The sequence below is a fragment of the Xyrauchen texanus genome, chromosome 9 (genome assembly GCF_025860055.1).
Source record: "Xyrauchen texanus isolate HMW12.3.18 chromosome 9, RBS_HiC_50CHRs, whole genome shotgun sequence".
Classification (NCBI taxonomy): Eukaryota; Metazoa; Chordata; class Actinopteri; order Cypriniformes; family Catostomidae; genus Xyrauchen; species Xyrauchen texanus.
Window position 1 is genome coordinate 9,171,920 of NC_068284.1, and position 24,683 is coordinate 9,196,602.

General features: G+C 40.1%; 1 protein-coding gene across 3 annotated transcripts in view; it reads right to left on the reverse strand.

Moving 5' to 3' along the window:
• Nucleotides 1-279: 279 nt before the first annotated feature.
• Nucleotides 280-24,683, reverse strand: part of gjc2 (gap junction protein gamma 2) — a 37,563-nt gene continuing 13,159 nt past the window's right edge. The window contains exons 1-2 of one of the 3 annotated variants that reach the window (XM_052133912.1): nucleotides 10,361-10,582; nucleotides 280-2,054 (exon numbers count right to left, since the gene is read on the reverse strand). In XM_052133912.1, coding sequence (XP_051989872.1) covers nucleotides 772-2,025 — 1,254 coding nt within the window. In that variant the 5' untranslated portion in view covers nucleotides 2,026-2,054; nucleotides 10,361-10,582 and the 3' untranslated portion in view covers nucleotides 280-771. Of the gene's footprint in view, nucleotides 2,055-10,360; nucleotides 10,583-24,683 lie in introns of those variants that run through there. The other 2 variants (XM_052133914.1, XM_052133913.1) reach the window with 2 other exon arrangements.

The window sequence follows — 24,683 nt, forward strand, 5'->3', positions numbered from 1 at the left end:
TTACATTTCTATTGCTGGTAGTTAGGTTGTTTTGAGAGTTAGGGATAACCCTAACCTTAGTTGTTTCACAGCAGAGAAACACAAATTAATACATAATTAAAACATATTTATAAACATTGAATGAGGTTGATTAAGACCACTGCAACAAATGTACTGTCATGAACTTACTTGGCAGTAAATATAATCACTAACAAAAACTGAATGTCAAACAGATGGTATTAGGTTTTGAATGATGGTTAAAAGAAAGGTAGGGATAATATCATTATTCAATGGATTTTATTTTCAGTGCCAAAGTACTGTAGCTTCTCAGTTTCCTCCTGATTTGCTTTAAATATAGTAGTTGCATAAGTGTTGTTTTTATAAAGTTAAACTAAACCAGTGATCCATGAATGTCAAAATTGTTTAACAGACTTCCAATATGGTCAATACACTTGCATGCATTGGAACTTAGAGAAACATAATACGTAGTATAATATATCTAGAAGTACATTAAGAATTCTTCTGAGGATGGGTGAGCACAAGTAAAGCAATATGAATAAAGTTCTACTGAACATATTTTCAGAAATGAATACTATCCCTCTAAACAATCTAGACTGGTATTCATTGTTGCTTTTTGTTAAATGTTCATCAGATCATTGGGGACGTGGTGTTCTACCATGCCCTCACTAACAGTAGCTTGGTTCAGCAGGGACAGTGTTTTCTGACCAACACATCCAAAGATGATGGTAAACTTACAGTGCAAGTAGTCAAATAGTAGTTTACCATTAAGATTTAAATCCACACAGATGTTTTTCCATTTTTTACTATTGTCCCAGCCCTCTCAGTGCTGGCTTTAGGTCGCGCACCCTGTATCTCCTGTGCTGTGTTGACCCGGTTCTGCTCCGTTATTGTGCCACCAGAAACAGGGCTACTGGCTCTGGAAGTCTGAGCATTTTTTGTGCTGTATGTCTGAAAAGCCATGTCCAGTTGTTCTTGAGCTACCCGTAAATGGTGGTGCAAGCTAGCCAGATCAGATGGAATGTTCTCATCAGGACTTGTGCAATGTTGCTCCAGAACAACACTGGCCAAGTTTTGGTCATGTGATAGGATGCTGTTGGGAATGCAACCTGGTTTGTCTGCTTTGATCACTAGGTTGTACCCTGGCGGAGAAGCAGGTATGTTCCTGGAGTAAGGGTAGCCATAGGAAGGTTGTCGGCCTTGGTTTCGACGCTTAAGAAGAGTATCACGTAATGCACCAATTCCCAAGTGGAACATCTCACAAATGTTGAGCAGTAGACAAAGACAGCTCACGACATACATGATGAGCAAAAAGATGGTCTTCTCTGTGGGGCGTGAAACAAAACAGTCTACTCGATGTGGACATGGGATCTTGTTGCAGATGTACAAGGGGTTCACACGAAAGCCGTAAAGGAGATACTGACCCGTGAGGAATCCTACCTCAAAGATAGCACGGGATAAAAGCTGAAGCACATACATCCTCATTAACCCTTCTTGCATGATTTTGCGACGGCCATCATGCTTTACGAGATCTTGCTTTTTGCCCTTGTCTGTCTCTGGGTTAACTTCATGTGCATCCAGAGTGTCTTCTTCATAGAGCATTGGCTCTGCATCATCATAATTATCACCCTCGAAAACCTCCCCTTGGTGATGTTCATCTCTCCAACGGCTGTGTCGACTCCTCTTCTGATGTCTCTGCTTCTTGCGCCTTTCCTCCTCCGAGGAACGTGCGATCTTATGTATGGCATAACCCAGGTACATGACAGAAGGGGTGGATATCATAATGATCTGGAACACCCAGAACCGGACATGTGAGAGTGGGGCGAAGGAATCGTAGCATATGTTGTCGCAGCCAGGCTGCTTAGTGTTGCAGGTGAACTTTGTCTGCTCATCTGAGTATATCGACTCACCTCCCACTGCTGTCAGAACGATGCGGAAAATTATTAAAACAGTCAGCCACACTTTCCCCACAAACGTGGAGTGGTTGTGGATTTCCTCCAGAAGACGAGTGAGAAAGCTCCAACTCATGTTGGTGATAGAAACTGTTTATCTACGATCTGTAAATAGGGGAAAACAGAAGAAGGTAAGGCAAAGAAAAAAGTGTGCATGTATACATATAAAAGATATTGGGCAAATTTCAAACAGCATTTTTGCACTGTGTCAAAATAGACACTACTCGTAGCATCGTAGTAAATGCAAGTGAGCAATAGGAAGGGTCCTTCCACAAGGCCATTTTGAAGAGTACATATGATGTCTAATTTATTGTAACCAAGTAATTTTGATGTTGATTATCATGTGGACCTTAGTAGTGAGTCTTAGTGATTCATTTTGAAACCCAAGTTCATTTATTTATAAAAGTTCACCTTACCTAGGATTTTACACCCCTCATGTGCTCTCACATACCCAAGGACAATTAGTGGAAATATTTAGTTAGACCCTGTCCCAAATGCCACTTTTGGCTCTCACAGAGTCACAGCGCTCCCCAAGTCTACACATTGCCGCATAGACTGTTGGGTAATTGTCCGCACCAGTGTAGCTCGGCAAAAGACTGCAATGGAGAAGCATAGCAACCATAAAGAAGGAGTTAGTGACCTCATAAAATTTCAAAGTGGTCTTGGGGAATTCAAGGTAGTGCCACAAGATCACAAATAGTGCATCATTTGTGAAAGGGCCTTACAAATGTAAAATTTGTAATACGCAGAACACGAATGGAAATAGATTTGAATTAAAGAAACAAAAAGGTACAATTTTTATTTGCCACATACAAAATGAATTTAGCTGCTACGTTACAAGGTATAATCCCGATTCAAAATAAAGTGGAAGTGACATATAGCCAAGTTTGGAGTGACTAATCGGGAGGAGTTCCCAGTGGGTTGCTCATGAATTGTGCCAGCAGGGCTGCATATTGATGACTAAACTACTTTAAATAATAGAGAAATATTTCCCTTGTTATAAAATCCTCTTAAATAAAACTAACCTAGTTACACTGGAAGTCAGGGTAACAGGATGTACAGTTCATTAGTTTTTTGCTCTTAGGCAATGACACAGCATACACACCTGGGTGTACTTTTCTCTCATTCAGTACCCACAAATAATGTCTTTCCAGAATTGTGTTTTATTTTAGATCACAGTTGAATTAATGTTTCCAAACATGACCTTAAGTACAAAACTAGGTAAAAAGTCCCTAGACAGTCAAAGCTCAGCACATGAGCATGGTGTGACAAGGAATTTTCAGAATATTTCATATACGTCAAGGACATGTTGAAGAGGTTCCCTTGGTTGCAAAGCCATGCAATACCTTTGTGTAAGGAATATGCAAAAATATAATCTGTTTTTCACAGAAAAGTCACAACTTTATGGTGTATTTTGGAGCTTGGCAATCCAGATGCTCATTTTCATTATTTGGAAAAGAGTGTCATGTACATTCTTTAACAGTTCTCCTTTCATGTTATACAGAAGAAAGGAAGTCATACAGGCTAGGAACATTAGGATGACCTGATTAGAATATACATTTTCATTTTGGGTGAACTATTCATTTTTTTCACAAAAGGTAAAATTAGAAAAGATATGTTAAATCCTTTATATACACTCACCTAAAGGATTATTAGGAACACCATACTAATACTGTGTTTGACCCCCTTTCCCCTTCAGAACTGCCTTAATTCTACGTGGCATTGATTCAACAAGGTGCTGAAAGCATTCTTTAGAAATGTTGGCCCATATTGATAGGATAGCATCTTGCAGTTGATGGAGATTTGTGGGATGCACATCCAGGGCACGAAGCTCCCGTTCCACCACATCCCAAAGATGCTCTACTGGGTTGAGATCTGGTGACTGTGGGGGCCATTTTAGTACAGTGAACTCATTGTCATGTTCAAGAAACCAATTTGAAATGATTCGAGCTTTGTGTCATGGTGCATTATCCTGCTGGAAGTAGCCATCAGAGGATGGGTACATGGTGGCCATAAAGGGATGGACATGGTCAGAAACAATGCTCATTTAAACGATGCCCAATTGGCACTAAGGGGCATAAAGTGTGCCAAGAAAACATCCCCCACACCATTACACCACCACCACCAGCCTGCACAGTGGTAACAAGGCATGATGGATCCATGTTCTCATTCTGTTTACGCCAAATTCTGACTCTACCATCTGAATGTCTCAACAGAAATCGAGACTCATCAGACCAGGCAACATTTTTCCAGTCTTCAACTGTCCAATTTTGGTGAGCTCTTGCAAATTGTAGCCTCTTTTTCCTATTTGTAGTGGAGATGAGTGGTACCCGGTGGGGTCTTCTGCTGTTGTAGCCCATCCGCCTCAAGGTTGTGCGTGTTGTGGCTTCACAAATGCTTTGCTGCATACCTCGGTTGTAATGAGTGGTTATTTCAGGCAAAGTTGCTCTTCTATCAGCTTGAATCAGTCGGCCCATTCTCCTCTGACCTCTAGCATCAACAAGGCATTTTCGCCCACAGGACTGCCGCATACTGGATGTTTTTCCCTTTTCACACCATTCTTTGTAAACCCTAGAAATGGTTGTGCGTGAAAATCCCAGTAACTGAGCAGATTGTGAAATACTCAGACCGGCCTGTCTGGCACCAACAACCATGCCACGCTCAAAATTGCTTAACTCACCTTTCTTTCCCATTCTGACATTCAGTTTGGAGTTCAGGAGATTGTCTTGATCAGGACCACACCCCTAAATGCATTGAAGAAACTGCCATGTGATTGGTTGATTAGATAATTGCATTAATGAGAAATTGAACAGGTGTTCCTAATAATCCTTTAGGTGAGTGTATTTCACAGGTGTGATTCATGAATATCCATACTCTATCATACTACAGTAGATTCATACTCTATCTTTACAGCACAACGATGCAGTGTTAAACATTAAGAAAATTAAAAATAACTGTTAAAAAAAATGTTTTATGGATATGCACAACTTTTGATGTGAAACGGCTTGAGAGACATTCTTCACTAAGTCAATCAAATCATAGTTATGTTTTTAATAACTGGAAAGGTTTGAAAAACAACTACAAATGGTCCCCTGTTCATGTTTTCAACATTGTATTCCCTGATGTGGGCATGCCATCTGAACAGGCAGGAATGGCTGCCACAGGCTCACTGTGTGTATCACGGAGGAAATCTTGGATAACTAGACACAGATGGCACTTAATGTTCATTTACCCTGTTGCCTGTGACACCTTGGGGAGAATAGGTGTAAACAAAAAAAGAAGTGTATAACATTTTATTATCCATAAGATTATTGACTTGAGTGGAAAATTCTGTCATAGAATTTTACTGAAAGAGTGTACTTGTTTCATATCTTGTAACTGAAGGTGACAAGAGAGTATGTTTTTGGTTCTCAGCTTTTGGGCTAAGGAATTCTACTGTTGTATAACATATAGTTTTTTTATTTTTATTATTGCAACATATAACAAGTATCATTGTGGTGAGTACCCCATGCGCATATCAGCGTCGTCCTGGAATTAGAGTGTATCATCCCTGGAATGTGGGCTTTGATCCGCCCAACCTGCGAACAATCAGCTGGACAAGATTTAAATGCCAGCGAAAGAGGAAGACTGTAAGCTACATCTTCAGAGAATAACCCTCTTCTCTGTCTCGCTTAAATCTCAGGGTCCAACAACGAGTGAAGGCTGATCAGATTTGGCATTGAATTTGGGAAAGCTGCGCTGCACACGGGATTCATGTGCACAGACATGCGGCACACCCACCTCGCCCCAGCACTGAAGACACTGCGCACCATTAAGTTTCATTCCCTTACTATTGTTTGCTGTGTCAATAAAACACCCCGTTTTGGACATTGCACTAGAGAATTGTCTGTCTGTGCCTCATTCATCTTGCCACAGTGGTGGAGAATACTGGCTAGAGTGAAGACAACTCATCCCAACACTCCATCTGTTTTTTCTGCAGGTCGAGATTTCTCTCTGAAGATGATAGAAGATCTGGTGAATCAGCTCGTAAATATCTCCCTTCGCCAGCAACAATTTTCGGAACAATTAACAGCACGGCAATAGCGGGCGGAGCAGGAACATATACAACTGCAATTGGAAACCACTGCATGAGACCCTCGCCACCCTTTGGAGGCCGTGGAACTGGCAGAGGCGACGCAAACCCAAGACGGCGGAGAGAGAACTGGCACCTATTGCTGGAGGATGCTCCAGGAAAGGCAACCGCTGGAGGGCACCTCATGACCAGTAAGCAAACCAGCGACACCGACCGTTCGGGTCAAACCCATGCCCACAGACCAAAGCCCCCGGATGCCAAGGCCTGGCTGGAAGGTTGCATTGTACACCGAGCGGTGCCCCGGGAAGCCCCAAAAAGGTTGGTGAAGATCGAGGGGCAATGTGTGAAAGCCCTCCTGGATTCCAGGAGCAAAGTGAGCTTGGCCCAGCCCCAGATACACCCCCCCCCCCCACCAACCCACCAACCAAACAGCAAAGCGTCAATCCCAATTACCTTTGTACACTGCAACACTTGTTACGTCCTGATGGTTCCGAAAGGCGACGGCACCCTCCACTTCTGTAACGACTTTCGGAAGTTGAATGAGGTGTACAACTTTGACGGATACCCCATGCCCCGAGTGGAAGAGCTCATCGAGCCGCTGAGCTAAGTGTGGTATATATATCCACCCAGGATCTCAACAAAGGATCCTGGCAGGTGCCCCTAGCTCCATCGTCCAAGGAAAAGATGGCATTCAGCACCCCTAGTGGCCACTGGCAGTACCGAGTGCTACCTTTTGGACTACACAGGGCACCCACCACCTTCCAGCAAATGCTGGATATCCTCCTGAGACCCCACCAGGTCATTTTGTCCCAAGTCCAACAGAGAGAGAAACACCCGGTAGTGTACATCAGCCAGAAGCAGAACCCAGCCGAAACCCGGTATGCAGCAGTAGAGAAGGAAGCTTTAGCCATAAAATGAGCCGTTCTGGAGCTGCGATACTACCTGCTGGGCCAGAGCTTCACTCTGGTGACCGACCATGGCCCTTTGCAATGGATGGGGCAAGCCAAGGATTCTAACACCATGGTAATTCACTGGTTCCCTGCGCTCCAGGATTTCCAATTCAAGGTGCAACATCAGACTGGGAGAGCTAATGGCAATGCGGACGGCCTATCCAGGATGTTTGGAGGATGGTCAGGTCTGTGTAAATGTTCACCCTCCCTTCTCCTGCTCATCCCCTCTGTCTGCTTCCAGGTCCAGTACGTTGCTTGAAGAGTGAGAAAAAAGTAAATGAGAGAGAGAGAGAGAGGGAGCAATTGTTTTGTTTTGAAAACTAGAGAGAGGGGGCCAGTGTATTGTTTTGTAAAACAGTCAAGTGTTGAGCATGGCATCTTGCTGTAAATGCACATGTGCATATCCAATGCTGTTATGAGGTTGTTTTGTGGAGGGATGCCTTTGCTTTCCCTGAAGCATGGTACCTTGGCGGGAACTTCCAGAGCATGGGTGCGTGACCTGGTCGTGTCTCTGCCATTGGTGCCTGAATATCAGTATCAGGGGATTCACATGTGGTGATCCTACGGTATGTGTCTCATCCAGGTGTCTTACCTCAGCCAGCCTGTTCTTGTTGTTCTTGGTCCATAGACCTGTTGGTAATGTGGTCTTTTTATTATCTCTCTCTTTCACTTCTCAAAAAATACATAAATAATAAAAATAATAATTTAATAAATATTTGTATTGAAATATAGATATATAATGATGATAATAATAACTACAATGACACCAATAATAATACTAATGAAAACAATAAAGAATCATGGAAAAACAAGTATGAGATAAAGAGATTGATGAAAACAACTTAGTAAAAGAACTAAATGGAAATTATTTGCATTAATGGGGCAGAATATATAATATAATGCATAATATATTATATATAATAAAATAATGTAATATTATATAATATAAAATACTCTCTCTCGCTCTCTCTCTCTAAATATATACACACACACACATCCATATATACACATATAATTATTCATACATATAGTTATTACTTTGTATGAACATATATTTGTTCAAGTATATATGCACAGTCCATTACATATGTCTGCATAAGTGTGGTGTCATCTATAATAAATAAATATATGTGGGCATTGCAGGGCATTAATTCACCAATCATGATGTGTTACTGTATAGAGAGGAAGCGATAGAGATAATTAGTTGTTTAAATTTGTGCAATGTGTTATGGATATTTAATTTTCCAGTTGATCATAATTCATAATTCACAAATCGATATACATTTACCTTTGTGCCTGTGGCTATTCGACTATGTAATGGGTGATATCAAAGTTTATCATCATTATTATTGTATTTTTTTGGTATGTATTTTTTTATTTTTTTATTCTCAATGTGTGATCTGGTATGCAGCATTCTTGCTTAGTTATTGTGTTGTTGTGTGAAGCACTGCTGTAGCCCTATTTGAATTGCCCGGCAGGGATGACTAAAGTTCTAATAATAATAATAATAATTGTTTTATTGGTGATAGCTAGAGACAGAAGTAGGGGGGTTATGTGTTCTGGTGTGGGAATTATCTGTGATATATCACCTAAAAGACATAGAGATGGTGTTGCAGGAATGTGATAATTAAGAAATGCTGATAATTTAGCATCGACTTCTTTCCAAAATTGGGCTGTTAGATATACCATCTAGTTGAATGTCTGTTAAGGTTTTTATTTATACAAGTGATGTCACTTGTAATGTCATTTAGTGGCTCTAAAATGTATTTGGAGACTTTTGTACACTATGACACACTTAAAATCTATGAAACAAAATATGAAATGAAGTGGCATTTGCATAGCTGCTAGAATTTTTCTCAAAATTATCTCTAGCTATATGGTTATTTTGTTACACATGTATAGACATTTACTTTTTAACATTTCTGGGGCCACTGAAAGACCATGACATGAAACATAGATAAATGTGTTTCATTAGTTCAATACCATTCAAGGAATTATAATTACAAAAACATACACACACAGACCTGAAATAACAAACTCTAAATGATGCACAACATTTTGACCTTATATGGATTTCCAAAAATATAGTTCCACTCTTATTAGTCATATTCTGAATAGCCTTGCTGTTCCATCCTATAGACACAAAGGCTCAGTTTTGGATAACAGTTACAACTCTGTCATACTGTACTGTAAGTAATCCACTCAATGTATTAGTGTAATAAATGGCTGAAGGAAGCACAAGGTAAACATGAAGATCATAAATATGAATACACATTTATGGATGACCAGATGAGCCAGTCAAATTCATACACACTGTTTATATAGTGCTATAAATACTTTCCATTTTATTTTCCAAAAGTTACTACAGTATCATAAAGGGGTTGTGATGCTGTTGTAATTATTTGCATATTTCTTTGCAGATCTCATCTTAGGCTGCTACATAACTTTGTGCATTTTTGTGTGTTAGCAGTTTTATGTGTAAAACTATTCAAAAATAAAAAAAATAAAAAAAATGTATGAAAGAAAACCTGAAACAGAAGGCTAGACAAACACATGTTGTTATAAGTGAGGTGTTCAGTGAGGTGAGCTGATTGCCTTGTTAGCTGCATATTGACACGTACTAGTGATGAACGATTAATCAAAATAAAATCGAATATGAGGAAGTGTGATTATCAAACCTTTGTGAACCCCACTACAAACAAACTTCTCCCTTTGCGTTCTGTCAAAATAAAAGCTCAGCCAAAATAAAGGCTTAAGGGTTTAACCAGATATTTATAATCACAATTAGAGTTTTTGTCCAAATCATTTGACTTTTTTTTAACAGTAAAACAACTATGAAACACTAAACAATTAATGAAACTAATGTAAAAGGCAAAGTACACAATTATTAAAACATTGTTTTGGCCAACAGATATTGTAACTAATAAACTGTATAAAATTACAACTTTATTGTCACTCAACTATATGCACAAGTGGGGGAAGGTTCCGAGCAACATAGCAGTCAAGAACATAACCTGCCCTGATATACAGCACACCATGGTATACACCATTAATATACACTTTTAATTAAATTCTACCTTCATAATATCAAACAAGGTAAAAAAAAACATGCTAAACCACTGCTAAAAAAAGGCATTTAAGACCTTGTAGCTACTGAGATATAACTGATATATACGATATGCTCTGTAACAACATCCCCTTGTGACAACTAACTCCTATCATGTTTGTTAATGTTATTAATAAAAGTTAATAGGAAATATTAGAATTTCTATGAGCTACTTAAAAAAAAAAACATTAAAATACACACTTCTAATGGAAAGCACCTGTTATACAATTCGCTCCTCACATGTTCTCAATGTGTTTTAAACTGCATGAAACTACACACAGACCTTGGGAAGTTGCGGCAGGGAAACGCCTCCAGAATACACTCGATCCATACGGCCATAACTTTCCCGCGAAACTGCGGAGGCCTCAACATTCCATATCAGGTGCGCTCTGTGACGTGTCTGCCGCTCCACAATCAAAAGGAACGATGTCTCATTATCATCTAACAGCTGTTAAGAGTGCACTGAACACTTGGCATCCCATAGTTTGCACAGCGCGCGAGAGAGCGTCTGACTCTCTGAAGTCTTGACTCCTCTCTGAGTCTGGCTTGTTTTACACGTCCCTACAGGCAGCAGAGGAAGTATAAGTTAGAAGAAAAAACACACACACGAGAAAGAGCTCCTATGGCAAATGACCAAGACTCGGGGGTTTAAACTGCGACTGGCTGCTGGTGGATGCTAGCACTTAAATGGTTATTTTAAATGGTAATGTTTCAGTGATCTCTTGTAACACTTTGAAGTGTCATTTCTACTATACACTGCATTTCATGCCCTCATCATATAGGCATGTTTATAGGATACAATATTAAATTTACCAATTTTAAAAATGAAAATCATTATTAGTTTTATCAGAATTAACTGAAGGAATGAATTTGAAATAATTTAAAGGTGCACTCAGTAATTTTGTCCTCATTTAAAAAAGCTGTACTCTTTAAGAAATGAATTTAAATTTTGAATCATCAGCAACACATGAGATTAAGACTCCAGTCATATCAAGCTGTTTTATTCTACATAGAGAGGGTCCGAATATGGGGGCTGCCAAATTAGAATTTCAGAAAAGAGGAAGAGTATCAGTTTATAACAACTCAAAAGTGTAAATGATGGATTTAGAACTCAAGTGCAGAACTTTTATTATATAAAAAAACTCAAGTGCAAAAAAACAAGAATTCACTAAACACCAGAAACATCAAACAATGCTAGACAAAGACAGGAAGAACACAAGGGCCTTAAATACACAAGAACTAACAAGGTAACAAGACACATATTAACAATTAAGGTAGACACCAAACAGCATTTTTGCACCCTTAAAAGGGAAGTTTGGGAAGGGGATGCGACTCAAAATGTAATTCCAACAATTTTTTCACAAAGGACCCTTTCACAAGACTTTTAGTGAAGGCTACAATTAAACTGTAATTCCATGCTGCTTGCGATTGGAATTTGCTCATGGAAACAATTAAGGAGGACACCAAGAACAAAGACAGAACTAGAACAATTCACAAGAACTTCAAAATAAAAGTCACACCTCTAGCGACACCTACTGGCCACTAGGGGAAAATCCCAAACATTACATAGCCGTTGGCGACCTGGCGGACGACTAAGAGATAGGTGAGCAGGAGACCACGGGTGAACTGGCGGAGGAGGAACGAGGCCAAGGAGGTGCCGACGGGCTTGGGGACTCAGGCTCAGGCAAGGTCAAGGCTGGAGGCTCAGGCAAAGTCAACAGCAAATGGCTAGGTGACAGGGGAATCTAGTGGGGGTAAAGTAGCTGGGGACCCGGGCAATGTCAAGAACAAGTCGAGGGTAAAGCAGCTGCGAACCCTGGCAAAGTCAAGGAGGCTGTGGACTTGGATGAGGACAAGTGGCGAGGTGTAATTAAGATATTTGCACCTGCCAATTGGCATAATTTATTTTAGTAGTTTGTTCTGTCCAAAACGATAAAAGTCTTTGAGAGCCACATCTTCCCAATCCTGACAATTGGCTAAGACACAAAATAGTTCAGTGTTTTACACAACTGAATCACTTTCCTGTCAAAGAGCCAATATTTCAAGATCTGCAGGGTTCAAATTAGGTCTAGCATGTAACAGTGATGGGACTGACAAGCAGGGAATTTAGAACCCAAGTGCAGAACTTTTATTGTAACCAAGAAAACCATCAAGGGCACAAAAAAAAAACAACAACAAAAAAACTGTGCTAGACAAAGACAGGGAGAACACAAGGGCATACATTAACATGATCTAAGTAGGTAATAAGACACACATGTTAACAATTAAGGTAGACTCCAAGAACAAAGACACAACTAGAACAATACACAAGTACAACCTACTGGCCACAAGGGGAAAGTCCCATACATTACAAAAAGATGTCGTATAACTTCAGAAGAACTGGAATGTGAGTTGTATGGAAAGCTTTTATAATACTGTGGTGATGGGATGTGGCTGAGCGACGCCTGTCTGTGGAGAGCGAGGCCGAAAGAGTGAGTACGGTAAGGATTGACACATGTGGTAAATCACATCAAACAGCTGTTTTGTGTTTGCAGTCAGAGTGGAGATGGATTTAAAGGGCAATCCAGACTGCTGGAGAAGGGGAGAGCCAAGCCCGAACATGTGCGTGTGTGTGTGTGTGTGTGTGTGTGTGTGTGTGTGTGTGTGTGTGTGTGTGTGTGTGTGTGCCTTTTTTGCATTTAATTTGACATGTGCTGAAAAGTATTGTAAAAATAAATTATTGTGATGTGTGGAATGTTGTTATGTGTGGAATGCTGTCTCTAATTGGGAGAAATGAGCATACCTTGTCTGAAATTTTTTGTTGTTTTTATTTTTTATTTTTTTTGTTTGGTTTGTTTTTGTCTTGACAGATGTGGTCACTGTGAACAGTCATTTTATGGAAAAGAGATATTTTGCATTCAGTTAACAAAAATAACAATATAAGAGTTTGGATGACATGAGGGTGAGTAAATAATGACAAAATATTGTGGGTGAATTATTCCTTTAAGGAAAAAACTATACATTTTTGCTTGTTACAGTACAGCATATCGTTGTTAGAAACAGAGCGTTGTTATTACTGTTACATCATACATATAGTTGAATACCATCAGCATAGAAGTCAACATAACAACTAAGTAACTTAGGAGCCTTGAGGGATAGATGTGGCACGATATGGAGCACATTGCCACAGTGCAGAATGGTATGCTCTGTCATTTCTTGTGTCATAATATTTAGATGTTCTACCCAGGCAAAGAGCCAGAGATAGGATGGAGAGACGGGCCTTGCACTGCGCTGTGCCTTGTCTTTCCCACATAGAGCTTGGAAGTTTGCACAAGGGATTCTCTCTCCAGGGAATGTTGTAACATTCGGCATGGGTGCTGGTTCTCACACTCCTTTTGGTGAGCAGGTTAACCAACTCTGCCCAAGTGCACCTGGGCCTTAAAATGGTTTGAATTGCTGCTAAAATAGTTTGATTTGTAATCGTTCTTACATTTTTCCACTAGTAAAGACATTAAAATCGGGTCTGTTCTGTCTCATGAAAAGGTTTACAAGAGGTCATCAAGGACAAGAGAAAATTTAAGAATATATATATTTATTATTATTATATTTTTTTAGCTTAATACTAATAAACTTTCAGGTTTATAATTTTCTTCCTAAAGTTTTTGGTTAAGTCATATGGCTTCCAGTGAACTACAGGCTTGACCAATGTTGGTCTGTAGTAGGGCGGAGGGCGGAGCCGGGCCTTGATTACGCACATCCTGCCCCTATTTAGGCTGATTAAGCCCGAAAAGCATAAAGACGGTGGAGATGGTAGTGTGGCAGAGAGAGAGAGAGAGAGTTACGGGCAGCTTCCCGACACCTGTGTTGTTTGTCTTTTTGCTTAAGTATATTATTAAAATATAATTTATATTGTTGTTAAGCCAGTTCTTGCCGCCTCCTTTCCATTGAAATGTGTTACACTGGTGCCACAACCCGGGAAAAGGAGGGATGCGCTGTAGGAGAGTCCTCGCCACTACCATCCACCCCGCTGCCAGGGGTGCAGGAGACCCCTACCAGCCGCTAAAACATGGCGGGGTCAGAGAACCGCTGACCGCAAGCGGGGAGGGGCTCCTGGCTGACCACCTGCAGCGGGAGGACCGCTGCCAGGGGTGGGTAAGACCCCTTCCATCCACCAAAAATGCAGCGGGGCGTTCAGCTGTCATCCACTAGAGGGTGGAGTGGTGACCGTGGACCACTTTTTTTGTTATTATTGTTGTTTCCCTCCCCTTGTCCCCTCCCAGATCCATGAAGATGGGGATGCCCTGCTGACAGATGGGGCCGGAAGGGCATGCCCCCCAGCAAAAAGCGGGGTATGCCATGCCGGTGGCTCCCCGGCCTGAGAGAACGAGTGAGGAATGTGGCGGGGCGGAGGGTGGGGCCGGGCCTTGATTCCGTACACCCGGCCCCTAATTAGGCTGATTAAGCCCTAGAGGGATAAAAGTGACCGGAGATGGTAAGTTTATTATTAAAATATAATTTATATTGTCACGTCAGTTCTCGACTCCTCCTTTCCATTGAACTGTGTTTCTCAAAAGTGTTTTCCTTCTAATCACTTTTAAAATTACATTATTTGTGAAGTGCTGAAGAGATTGTTGATGTGTGTTTCTTCCATTTTAGCCAAATTAGCATGCAGGTCTGTCTGTGGTGTCTTGGTTTCTACAGTGACCCTTCTTGTTTATATGAAACTGGCAACTCTGTGTAAAATACATCAACAACAGTTTTTATGCCCTTCAAATTTCAAATTCTATTTCGGTTACAAATTAAATGTGATTAAATGGATTATTGCACAGATTTGTAATGCATGCTACAGTATGTCGGCAACTCTCATACATATACTGTATCCTTGTGTGACCCCACATGCACATGCGTGAACATTGTAATTTGATATTCAGGAGACTCTGGGCTTTCAGTAATGGGTTTGTCATGTGACAAAACAACATTGCACTAATCACAGCGGAGTTGTCTTTGGGATAAACCTGATTACGTTTTTACATTGAAACCTGTTTGAGCCTGTTTGAAACCTGTCAAAAGATTTCAGTCCCTAGTTTCATCCAATATGCCATTTTTAATCTTTGAGAGATTTATTGCAAAATATCATGCTGCTTAACACAATGTACACTAATGTGTTTTCATTAGAAATCCTACACCGATCAGCCACAACATTATAACCACTTGCCCAATATTGTGTAGGTCCCCCTCATGCCACCAAAACAGTGCCAACCCGCATCTCAAAATAGCATTATGAGATGCTATTCTTCTCACCACAATTGTACAGAGTGGTTATCTGAGTTACCGTAGACTTTGTCAGTTCAAACCAATCTGGCCATTCTCTGTTGACCTCTCAGAAATACTCAAACCAGCCCATCTGGCACCAACAATCATGCCACGGTCCAATCACTGAGATTGCTTCCCCATTGGTTGATGTGAACATTAGCTTAAGCTCCTGACCCATATCTGAATGATTGTATTCACTGCATTGCTGCCACACAATTGGCTGATTATATTTCATGGATGATTGTTTGTTCCAGATGGGCTGGTTAGAGTATTTCTGTAACTGCTGATATCCTGGGATTTTCACACACAATATTCAGGTATCAGGATTTTAATTAGAGAATGAAAATTGTTGACATAGCATGCATTACATCTCTATGCATTCAAATCTAGATGAATAGTGACAGTGATTCTTAGCAAACAACTGTAATTACTTTAACGGCCATTTAAAAAAAAAATGCATTGATGCTCTCTAATTGTACTTTTAAAATGTAATATTTTCAGAGAGATACTGTGGAGACAAATTATAAGTGTTATTTTAAAGCACACTATCTTATGTAATGTTCTTAGTTTGTTCCACTCATCACAGCACTGCAGGAGATAGGCAGTTGTCTAGAGGGAGTGCCCCACCATTGCATTTACTATAGTGCCAAGAGAGAGCATTATATGTTCAGTGAGCAGAAAACTACTTGTGGATTTCTGCGAATGCGTGTGTTCTCAAGCCTCTGTGGATTTGAGAGCTACAATGGATGAGTGCTGCCCACCAACTCAGCTGGGCTTTTGGGCTCCATCAACTGGGGGCTATGCGGCTATGATAGAATCCATCCCAGATGTTGTGTACCCTTGTTGGGTCATTGTCAAGATTGTATTGTCTGTGAGAACTTGTATAGCATTTGGGATCCAGCTACCCATTCATGTGCCCTCCCTCAGGGATGCAACAGAGTCAGATGAGACCACACGTCCCAGTGGTCAGAAATCTGTTCCTCTACAATAGAATGAATGGAAACTTTATATATATATATATATATATATATATATATATATATATATATATATATATATATATCTTCCAATTTGGAATGCCCAATTCCCACTACTTATTAGGTCCGAAGTAGGTACAAGCACTCACATTTGAAGAGCGAAGCACTTGCAAATTAAATTATTACCTCAATAAATCACAGCCTTTGCTGTTTAATAATCATACTGATATAACATGATTTTAAATTGTGCACTAAATATTAACATTCATATGAGTGCAGTTTTGGACCTGATTTTGATACCAGTATCAGTATTGGGACATCCCTAATAATGTGGTATTCTGCAAAGTTAAAAGTGTCTGATTTGTGTATACCTATGGTTTATCATGATTATAAAAAATAAACCTTTTACTGGACAAATATTTTATGTGCAAATATATTAATTTAAAATTCTTAAAGGCATAGTTTACCCAAAAATTTACATTCTGTCATCCTCATTTCAATCCCACTGCTTATGACTTTCTTCTGTGCAACACAAAAGGCCTCTTTATTCCGTAATGAAAGTCAATTAAGTCTGGAACTACCAAACTCCAAAATGTTAAAAAGAAAAAACTAAAAGTATGTTAAAAGTGGTCTTTATGACATGGGCAAAATATTCCAAGTCAGTTGAAGCCATACTTCAGCTTAGTGTCACAAACATATTTAAATTGAAAATCTTGCCCTTTACTGTAGATCTCAAGTGAAATATGGCAATATTGTTTATTTAAATAGTGGCAGAAAAGGTTATTGAGAAAATTACTTCCGGAAGTCTTATGGCTTAAAAAGTAGGTGGGACTGTTGCATACTATAGACTCAACCAATGGCATGAGTTTGGGGTGAGACTATAAGTTTGTCCAACCAATGGAAGACAAGGGGGAGTATTAAAGAAACCTGTTAGAAAACAGACATTTTTTGCAGTTCATTTTGGTGACACAAGTGGTGCAGAAATGACACATTTCACCTTTAATTCAATGTATTTGTTATTTACAATTAAAGGTGCTGTAAACCATTTTAGCAGGTCTGGAATTTCCACAAGCTGATCCGTTGGATTAGCCACAACCCTTTTTCTAAAACCCCAAACTCCAAAGATACCAAATGAGCTTTATTGAGACATTGAGCAAGTCATAGCTGCAGACCACAGACCTTAAAATGGGGGCGGGATCTTCAAAAGGGGGCATTGAAATTCCAAAAGTGGGCTGTGCCAACTCCAAAAGGGGGTGTCACTTCCACTCATGGATAGTGTTAGGCAAAGGGTTAGGGTAGGGGCTTCCTATATCTTTAATGGCGGTTTGGAGCTCCCACCCCTTTTAGGAGCACTGCCTGCAGCTATATCATTCTCATAGAGCAGAAGCAGTTGTCAAAAACAACAGCAAAACGGTGACCTCAGCTGTTATGAGCAAATGGCATAAAAATATAATATATATTTCTCAATCACCTTTTTGCCTATGTGTTTTTAATCGCTTTTCACTCTTAATTAATCTACAAACAAATAGAGAAAAATGAAAAGTTTTTCCAGTCAGAGTTTATTCCTTGATACTTACAAGCAAAGTGTGACAAATGTTTCACAAATCACATGCCTAAAGCAGTGCGTGAGTCTGAGCTCCACCCCCTCAGGCCTTTAGAATTTCTGCAGAATCCCTCAACAGTGCAAGTATAAACATCTATGTGTTGCTTCTGGATTAACATCAATGTCATCTGGTCATGAAACACACAGGAACTAATGACTTTTGATGTCACTGTCATTAAACCTTTCTTGAGAGCTATAGCAGATGAGGGTGAAATGGGGTGAGTAATTGGAGGAAAAAAGGCAGTTAAATAATGTAATCATTATTAATCAACTTTTAATTAGCATTGTTAAAATAATTTAAATGGCTGGTGAAATGAGCATCCAACCAGCCATGGTATGCTCTTTCTAATGTCAACTCTCAGGTTCCTCCAAAAATCTTATGTTGACAGGGTTGGTCTGGGGCAACAGTTGTCTGTGTTTATGTAACAGCCATGTGACTGAGAAGTGCCCCCGAGATACTGACAGAAGACCCTAAGCTGAACAACAAGGAAGTAACTGCAAAGTCCTTCTTAAGATCCACTTCCCTACTGTCTCTCTCTCAGTTACAGAAAAACACACACACACATACACAGGCACTATGACTAGACCCATAAGCTAGTGTGGTGGCTAACCTATAGGCAGTTTGTGTAGTGACAGTCTCATTTGTTTACATCTTCTGGTTGAGCCAGTCTTAGCATGCCTTTCGGTCAGTGCCCCTTGAACAGAGTTTGATGAAAACATGAACTTACTGAAATTACTTAGAACAAGCGCCCAGAGGTTCATGCCAACATTGCCAGAGAAACTTCCCTCAGCAAGGCTGAAGTCTCTTGTTCTGCTAGCGCTCTAATCAAGATCAGATGGACATCGCTGGAACATCAGAGAAAAAGGACATCGCTGGAACATCACAGAAACTGCCAGCTAGTATAGCTACTGCTGAGGCCTCAGCATGCGATAAACAGTGCTGAGTCGATTGTCAGAAAACAAATTACATAATTTACATTGTGGTCTGTAACATAATATTTTGGATTACTTTTTAGGGTAGTCTAATCTGGTTACTTTTGGATTACTTCTGATCTAATTCTTGTTTATTTGATATCACATGCATTTGAGTAGGATACGCTTGTACCATTTTATATAATTTTGCTTAAATGCATTAAAGAAAACAACAGTTCAGCCAGGACCACTTTGGCAATATACAACAATTTTATTTTGGCAGTATGGTTCCATTATGGGGTGGCCATACTGGAACCATCAGCAATAGGGTGGCCACCTGGCTATTGCTCTGTTGCAGGACAGCAGACCTGATTTTGCGGGACAATGCGGGCAGCTTCGAGTAGGGCCTTCTCATTCATTACATGTCTTTAGAACTCCTGGCAGGTGTAGCTGTAGTTCACTTTCACCAGTAGTACACTTTTTATGAGGTCCACAGATGCTCGGTTCCTTGTCACTGTCCACGCAGTGGTCATCAGAGAAAACACCCTCTCCACGAACGCGTTGGTGACAGGAATGCTCAAAGCCATAGATACTAGAGCTGTCATGTTTGGGGCACTGATGTGCTTCAGCAGAGCAGTCCACTTTGTTGCAACAGGTTTTGTTGTTGTTGCGATTTCCTTTACGCGTGGCAAAAGAACACAGAATTCATCATACAGTTGGTTCATGTGCAGTTTAAAGCTCATTTTTAATGCTTCAACTGCTCCAGGGAGGTCTTGGAAGCTAAATTCCCTTTTGATGGCCAGGCATGAGATGTGCTTTAGGTAGATGCCATCAGTGAACTCAAACCACTTGTTTAGGTAAGCAAGCACTCTTTGATAGAACATAAGAAGGTCCTGCTCTATAACAGCAACATGTGCAGTGGGAAACTGTTGCAGGAGAGTGCTGGTCTCCAATCCAAAGACTCGATCCTTTTCCCTTTGCCCGAGTATCAATTTGAGATTGGTCATCAACTCAAAAAGCTCACACACAGTTGCCTCGTCTCCCTCAACCTTAAGCACTGCGTCAAAAAAAACTTTCACAGAGTTCACAGGGCACGTCCTCTCCATCCTCGCCATTTGCGAGCAATTTCCAAAGAGCTGATGGACAGCGCTCTTCTCCAAGAGATAAAAAATACCTTTTGACAGCAGGCCAGGAGTCGTGCAGACACTTGACAGCTGGTCACAAACTTAGCCACCTTGTCGGCAGATTCTTGTTAAGCGTTGTGTACTCCTCGCCCACAAACTCAAACACTTCCTTTAATTCTTGCACATGTTTATCTGAAGACAAAAAGTGGTTGTAAACTTTTGTGACTATGTTCTCAATGTCAATTCTCATCTTATCGCCTGCATGCCTCCCATAGTTGTGCAGAATATGGGCCACGCAGTTGGCCTTGATAATTGATGCATTCTTGTCCATCAGTTTTTTATACACTGAGTTATGCACATCATAATTAACGCTGGCATTATCAGCCGAGTATGCAGAGATCCATTTTAACCCCAGGTTTCTCTCCTCGAGACTCGAAACGACCTGGTTAAAAATCGCATCAGAGTTTACATTGCAATCATCATAAAAGTCCAACAGTTTGTTCTGCACTCCTAGGTCGGGTGTGTAACATCTTAATGCTAACAGGAATGACTTAGTTTTTCCATGGTTTGATGCATCAGACGCAATTGAGAAATGTTGAAGAGAATCTGGTCTATCTGCATTCAATGGCATATTTTTACTGTTTCAAGCATGTTTCTGAAGATGCTGGTGCAAGCACAACTGTAACAATGGATGCACTCTTAGTTCTTCTACAAGCAAGCTTCTTTGCTATTTCTGAATCGGGGAAAATGACCGGGGCTAATTTAGTAGTACAGTGGCCTGACCGATACGATAAACCATGCTGCACATTATGGTAGACACTTGTCACTTCAGCTGCTGTGATTTTATTTTGTTTGCTATCATTTGGTGGAGAGAAAAAAACTTGTCATGCTAGCATTAACATTTCTTTGTAGTGCATTTCACTTGTGACTTTCCCCATCTCCATGCTTCCTTATATCCCCCTCACCTCCATGCGTGATGGTGAAACTTCAGTGGCATACACTTCACTCTCCTTTTTAAGGTCACCTGTAACTGGTTTTAACCATGTATATTTTTTCTCCCACTATTTAATATAACAACAAAGACGCTTTTTCTTCTCGGGAGCTCCGGATAGATACATTTTTCTGTTGCAGTTAACATTTTTTCAGTGTTTTCCCACTCTGGCCAAAATGGCTGCACTGCGCATGTGCAGTGTTTTCATATAAAAAAAATTTATAGTGAAATTGTCATTTAAAGGACGATGAAATAAAATGATGCAGAAATAATAATAATAATAAAAAATAATACAGACAAAATTTAATGCGGGACACTGCTTATGACTTGCGGGACGCGGGACAAAGCTTCCAATTTCGGGACTGTCCCGCATGGTGGTCACCCTATTCAGCAAGGAAAGCATAACATTTGGCAAAATATCCAAGGAAAGGAGACTCCTGATCTGAAGAGAGGTATCTCAGAAGGTGATTAATCTGGGCTGCTTAGAAGATCAGGTCATGACGCTGTCACCTGGAGCATAAAGCAACATACAGAAAAGTGCACAGAACTAGGTCGGCTAAAGCTATAAACCATTAAAGGTGCACTCAGCAATTCCTGAGCAACACTGTTGATATTCTAACTCAACTGCCAAAACAAACACACCCCTCCCTTCAGTGCTCCTTTGGAAGCTCCGCCCCCCAAATTCATGCATGCGAGATGGTTTTATGCACACCGGCTCAAGACACACAACTCTCCTGCTACTAAATCTAACATCACAAAAACAGCATATATGGGTTCTATGAAACAGCAACATTTATGTAACCCACCTATCGAGAAGAAAAATAGCAACTTCTGCATCCGTCTTCAAGTCTTTTACCTCTCTGAGGTCTCTCCAACACACCAATGTTGACGCTGCTCCTAGCCCTCGACTTATCATAATCCTTCTTTTTTAGTTTATATTCATCTGACCTTTTTCTCTTGGACTGTTTCTCAGCCATTTGTCCTCCTTGGACAATAGAAAGTTTGCATCAGCCAGATTTGCCATCACTCTTATAATTATTTTTATCTCGCTCTAACCCCCCGCCCCCCCCACCCATCCTGTGCACGTGCAAGAACCACCCCTGTTGCTCATTGACTGGAGTAGTGTTGTGTGGATCGGTCTGTTCCACTTTGTTTTTGTCCCATTTACCGAGCCAGGGCTGTGTACAAATACTAGGTTACTGGATAGCTACTGAAATGTAGCTGGGGAGGAGGTGGGTTGTTGTCAGTGCTTGGCTAGTCTGGCAAGAATGCTGTATTGAATATATATATATATATATATATATATATATATATATATATATATATATATATATATGCCGTGCTTAATAGATAGACTACTGATTGGAGGAAGTAGGTCAGCTGGGTGTCAGCTGATGCTGAACTTGCATCTCGTGGCCTGACTGAACTAACATTTTGCGTGATTTCAGCTAGGACTGTAAATTAAGTTGAGCAGCTTGGGGAGAGGGCAACTTGCCCCTCATGGAGAAAGCATTTTCATACTGGTAAGTTTTAATTTTGTAGCTTTCTTACAAGTAAACTGTTGATTATTGTGAACCTAACAAAGCTTCATGTAAAAGACACATAATGCATCTAAGTTAGTCATCTTTTGCTGGAATGGGTGTGTTGTGTGCTACGATCAGGGTGGGTTTGTTTATTAGTAATAATTAATAATTATCAAAGATAATCGTCAATTATTAAAATCAATAGAAAATTGATTAAAATCAATGTTAGCTTTTTAATCCTTTAAATCAACAATCATCAAAGATAACCATCAGTTATCAAATTCAATAGAATATTAATTATTATCATAGACAATCATTAATTATTAAAATAATTTTAACATTTATTAGAATTAACAGTACGTTTCTTCCTTGGGCAACGAGGTTTCAACTGAGAGCAGCGATGCGTTGCATCTACACACGGCACGCAAAGTTGCTGGAAGCGATGCTCAGAAGGATCTCAGAAGTATTTCTACTCCCGATGATGTCATGGTTGAGGGGTGTTCGTTTGTGAACCTCATCCATTAGGAGTTGAGAGTTCGATCCTTTGGAATTTCACACATAGGTGTAAAGTGAGCAAGGCTCCATGGGATTTGCAGTATGTTTTGGACTCCCTTTGTTTGATTTTGGCACGGCTGTTAACAGTAAGGTTTATAACTGTGTGTGTGTAGGCCTCAGGCAGGCTATATGACTGTGTGCAGGCCTGCCATTGTCTTATATATGAATACATGAGGCCCAACATGTGTAGCCAAACTTTTTTTGCCTCAGATATGAACAGATAACAGAGGCTTACTCCCTCATTACTGGGTGTAATAGAGTTAGTGAGCAAGTTAACCACAGACTATAGCTTATTTATATATATATATATATATATATATATATATATATATATATATATATATATATATATATATATATATATATATTATTTGTATATATACACTGTATTTAATGTTAAAGTCTGAACAGTCTGTTACTTAGGAACATTTCTTGCTTGGTCAAGGTCTTCTGCCGTATCTCAACATCTGCAAATGTCAGATGAGAAGAAAAAAAAATACAAGAGAGGTTTTCCAGATAAGAGACTATTTTCCATTTCTTTGAGCCCAGTATGAATAATAATTCATTAACAGCAGTTTAACAGACACAGGCTGTCCCATTCACTGTAGCTGGATTCAATTTTAACAGTAATGTGACAAATCAACACACAACATCATCAACAGCCAATTATAAGATTAAATGTTTCCATTTTCAGAAGAACATGTGACTAGTGCTTTCCAGTGTTTACCCTGCCACTATGATAGGGTGGTCCGGGTGGTTGATTACAGTTCCAATTCAAAAGTTCCCACCCCGGTAATGACTTCAGACTGACCACCCCAGTTTGTGTCATGTGCATCTTGTCATCATCTCATCTCAGCACCTGTTACTTGTAATGATTCATTTTTCCCTTTCCCTGATTTGTGTGCTTCTTCATCTTGTCAGACTTCTGCATTTGTCAGTCCCAGTGAATGCAACAAAAATATAGTCCCACCCTATCCTCAGATGCCACTTGTGTGAAGTTCCCACAGAAAGAATATTTAAGAGCCAGGTTTCCTTCTCTTCTACATGAACTAGGGGAGATAAAGCATCAAATGAAGAAAGAGTCATCTTGCAAACGGTACTTTAACTCACGCACCTGCAAAGAGAACTGTATTACATTCCTTAAATTATAGTCAACGTGCTTGAGCCACCCGTTCCAACTGCTCCCATCAAGTCTTCACCCTGGCACATTCTGGGAAAAAACTTACATTGCATTTGCACACCAAAGCCCTAGCATATATCAAATCTTTGAAGAGTATTTAACTTGTGTTTATTCATCCACTCAGGCCGAATTCCAGCTTGTCCTCGTCCTTTTAATAACTCAGGTAATTCAGTCATGTGTGACATGGTGATGGTCATTTTGAAAAGTCTGGTCACATTCAGTTGCATTGTACTGACCTAAAGAGCTGAAATATTCTTCCAAAAGTCTTAATTTGTGTCCTGCAGAAGAAAGGAAGTCATACATCTCTGGGATGGCATGGGGGTGAGTAAATGATGAGAGAATTTTCATTTTAGGGTGCACTATCCCTTTAAAGTGGTAGCTCAGCCATAATTAAAAATTATGTCATCATTTCCCTAATGTTGTTCCAAACCTGTGTGATCCTCTGTATT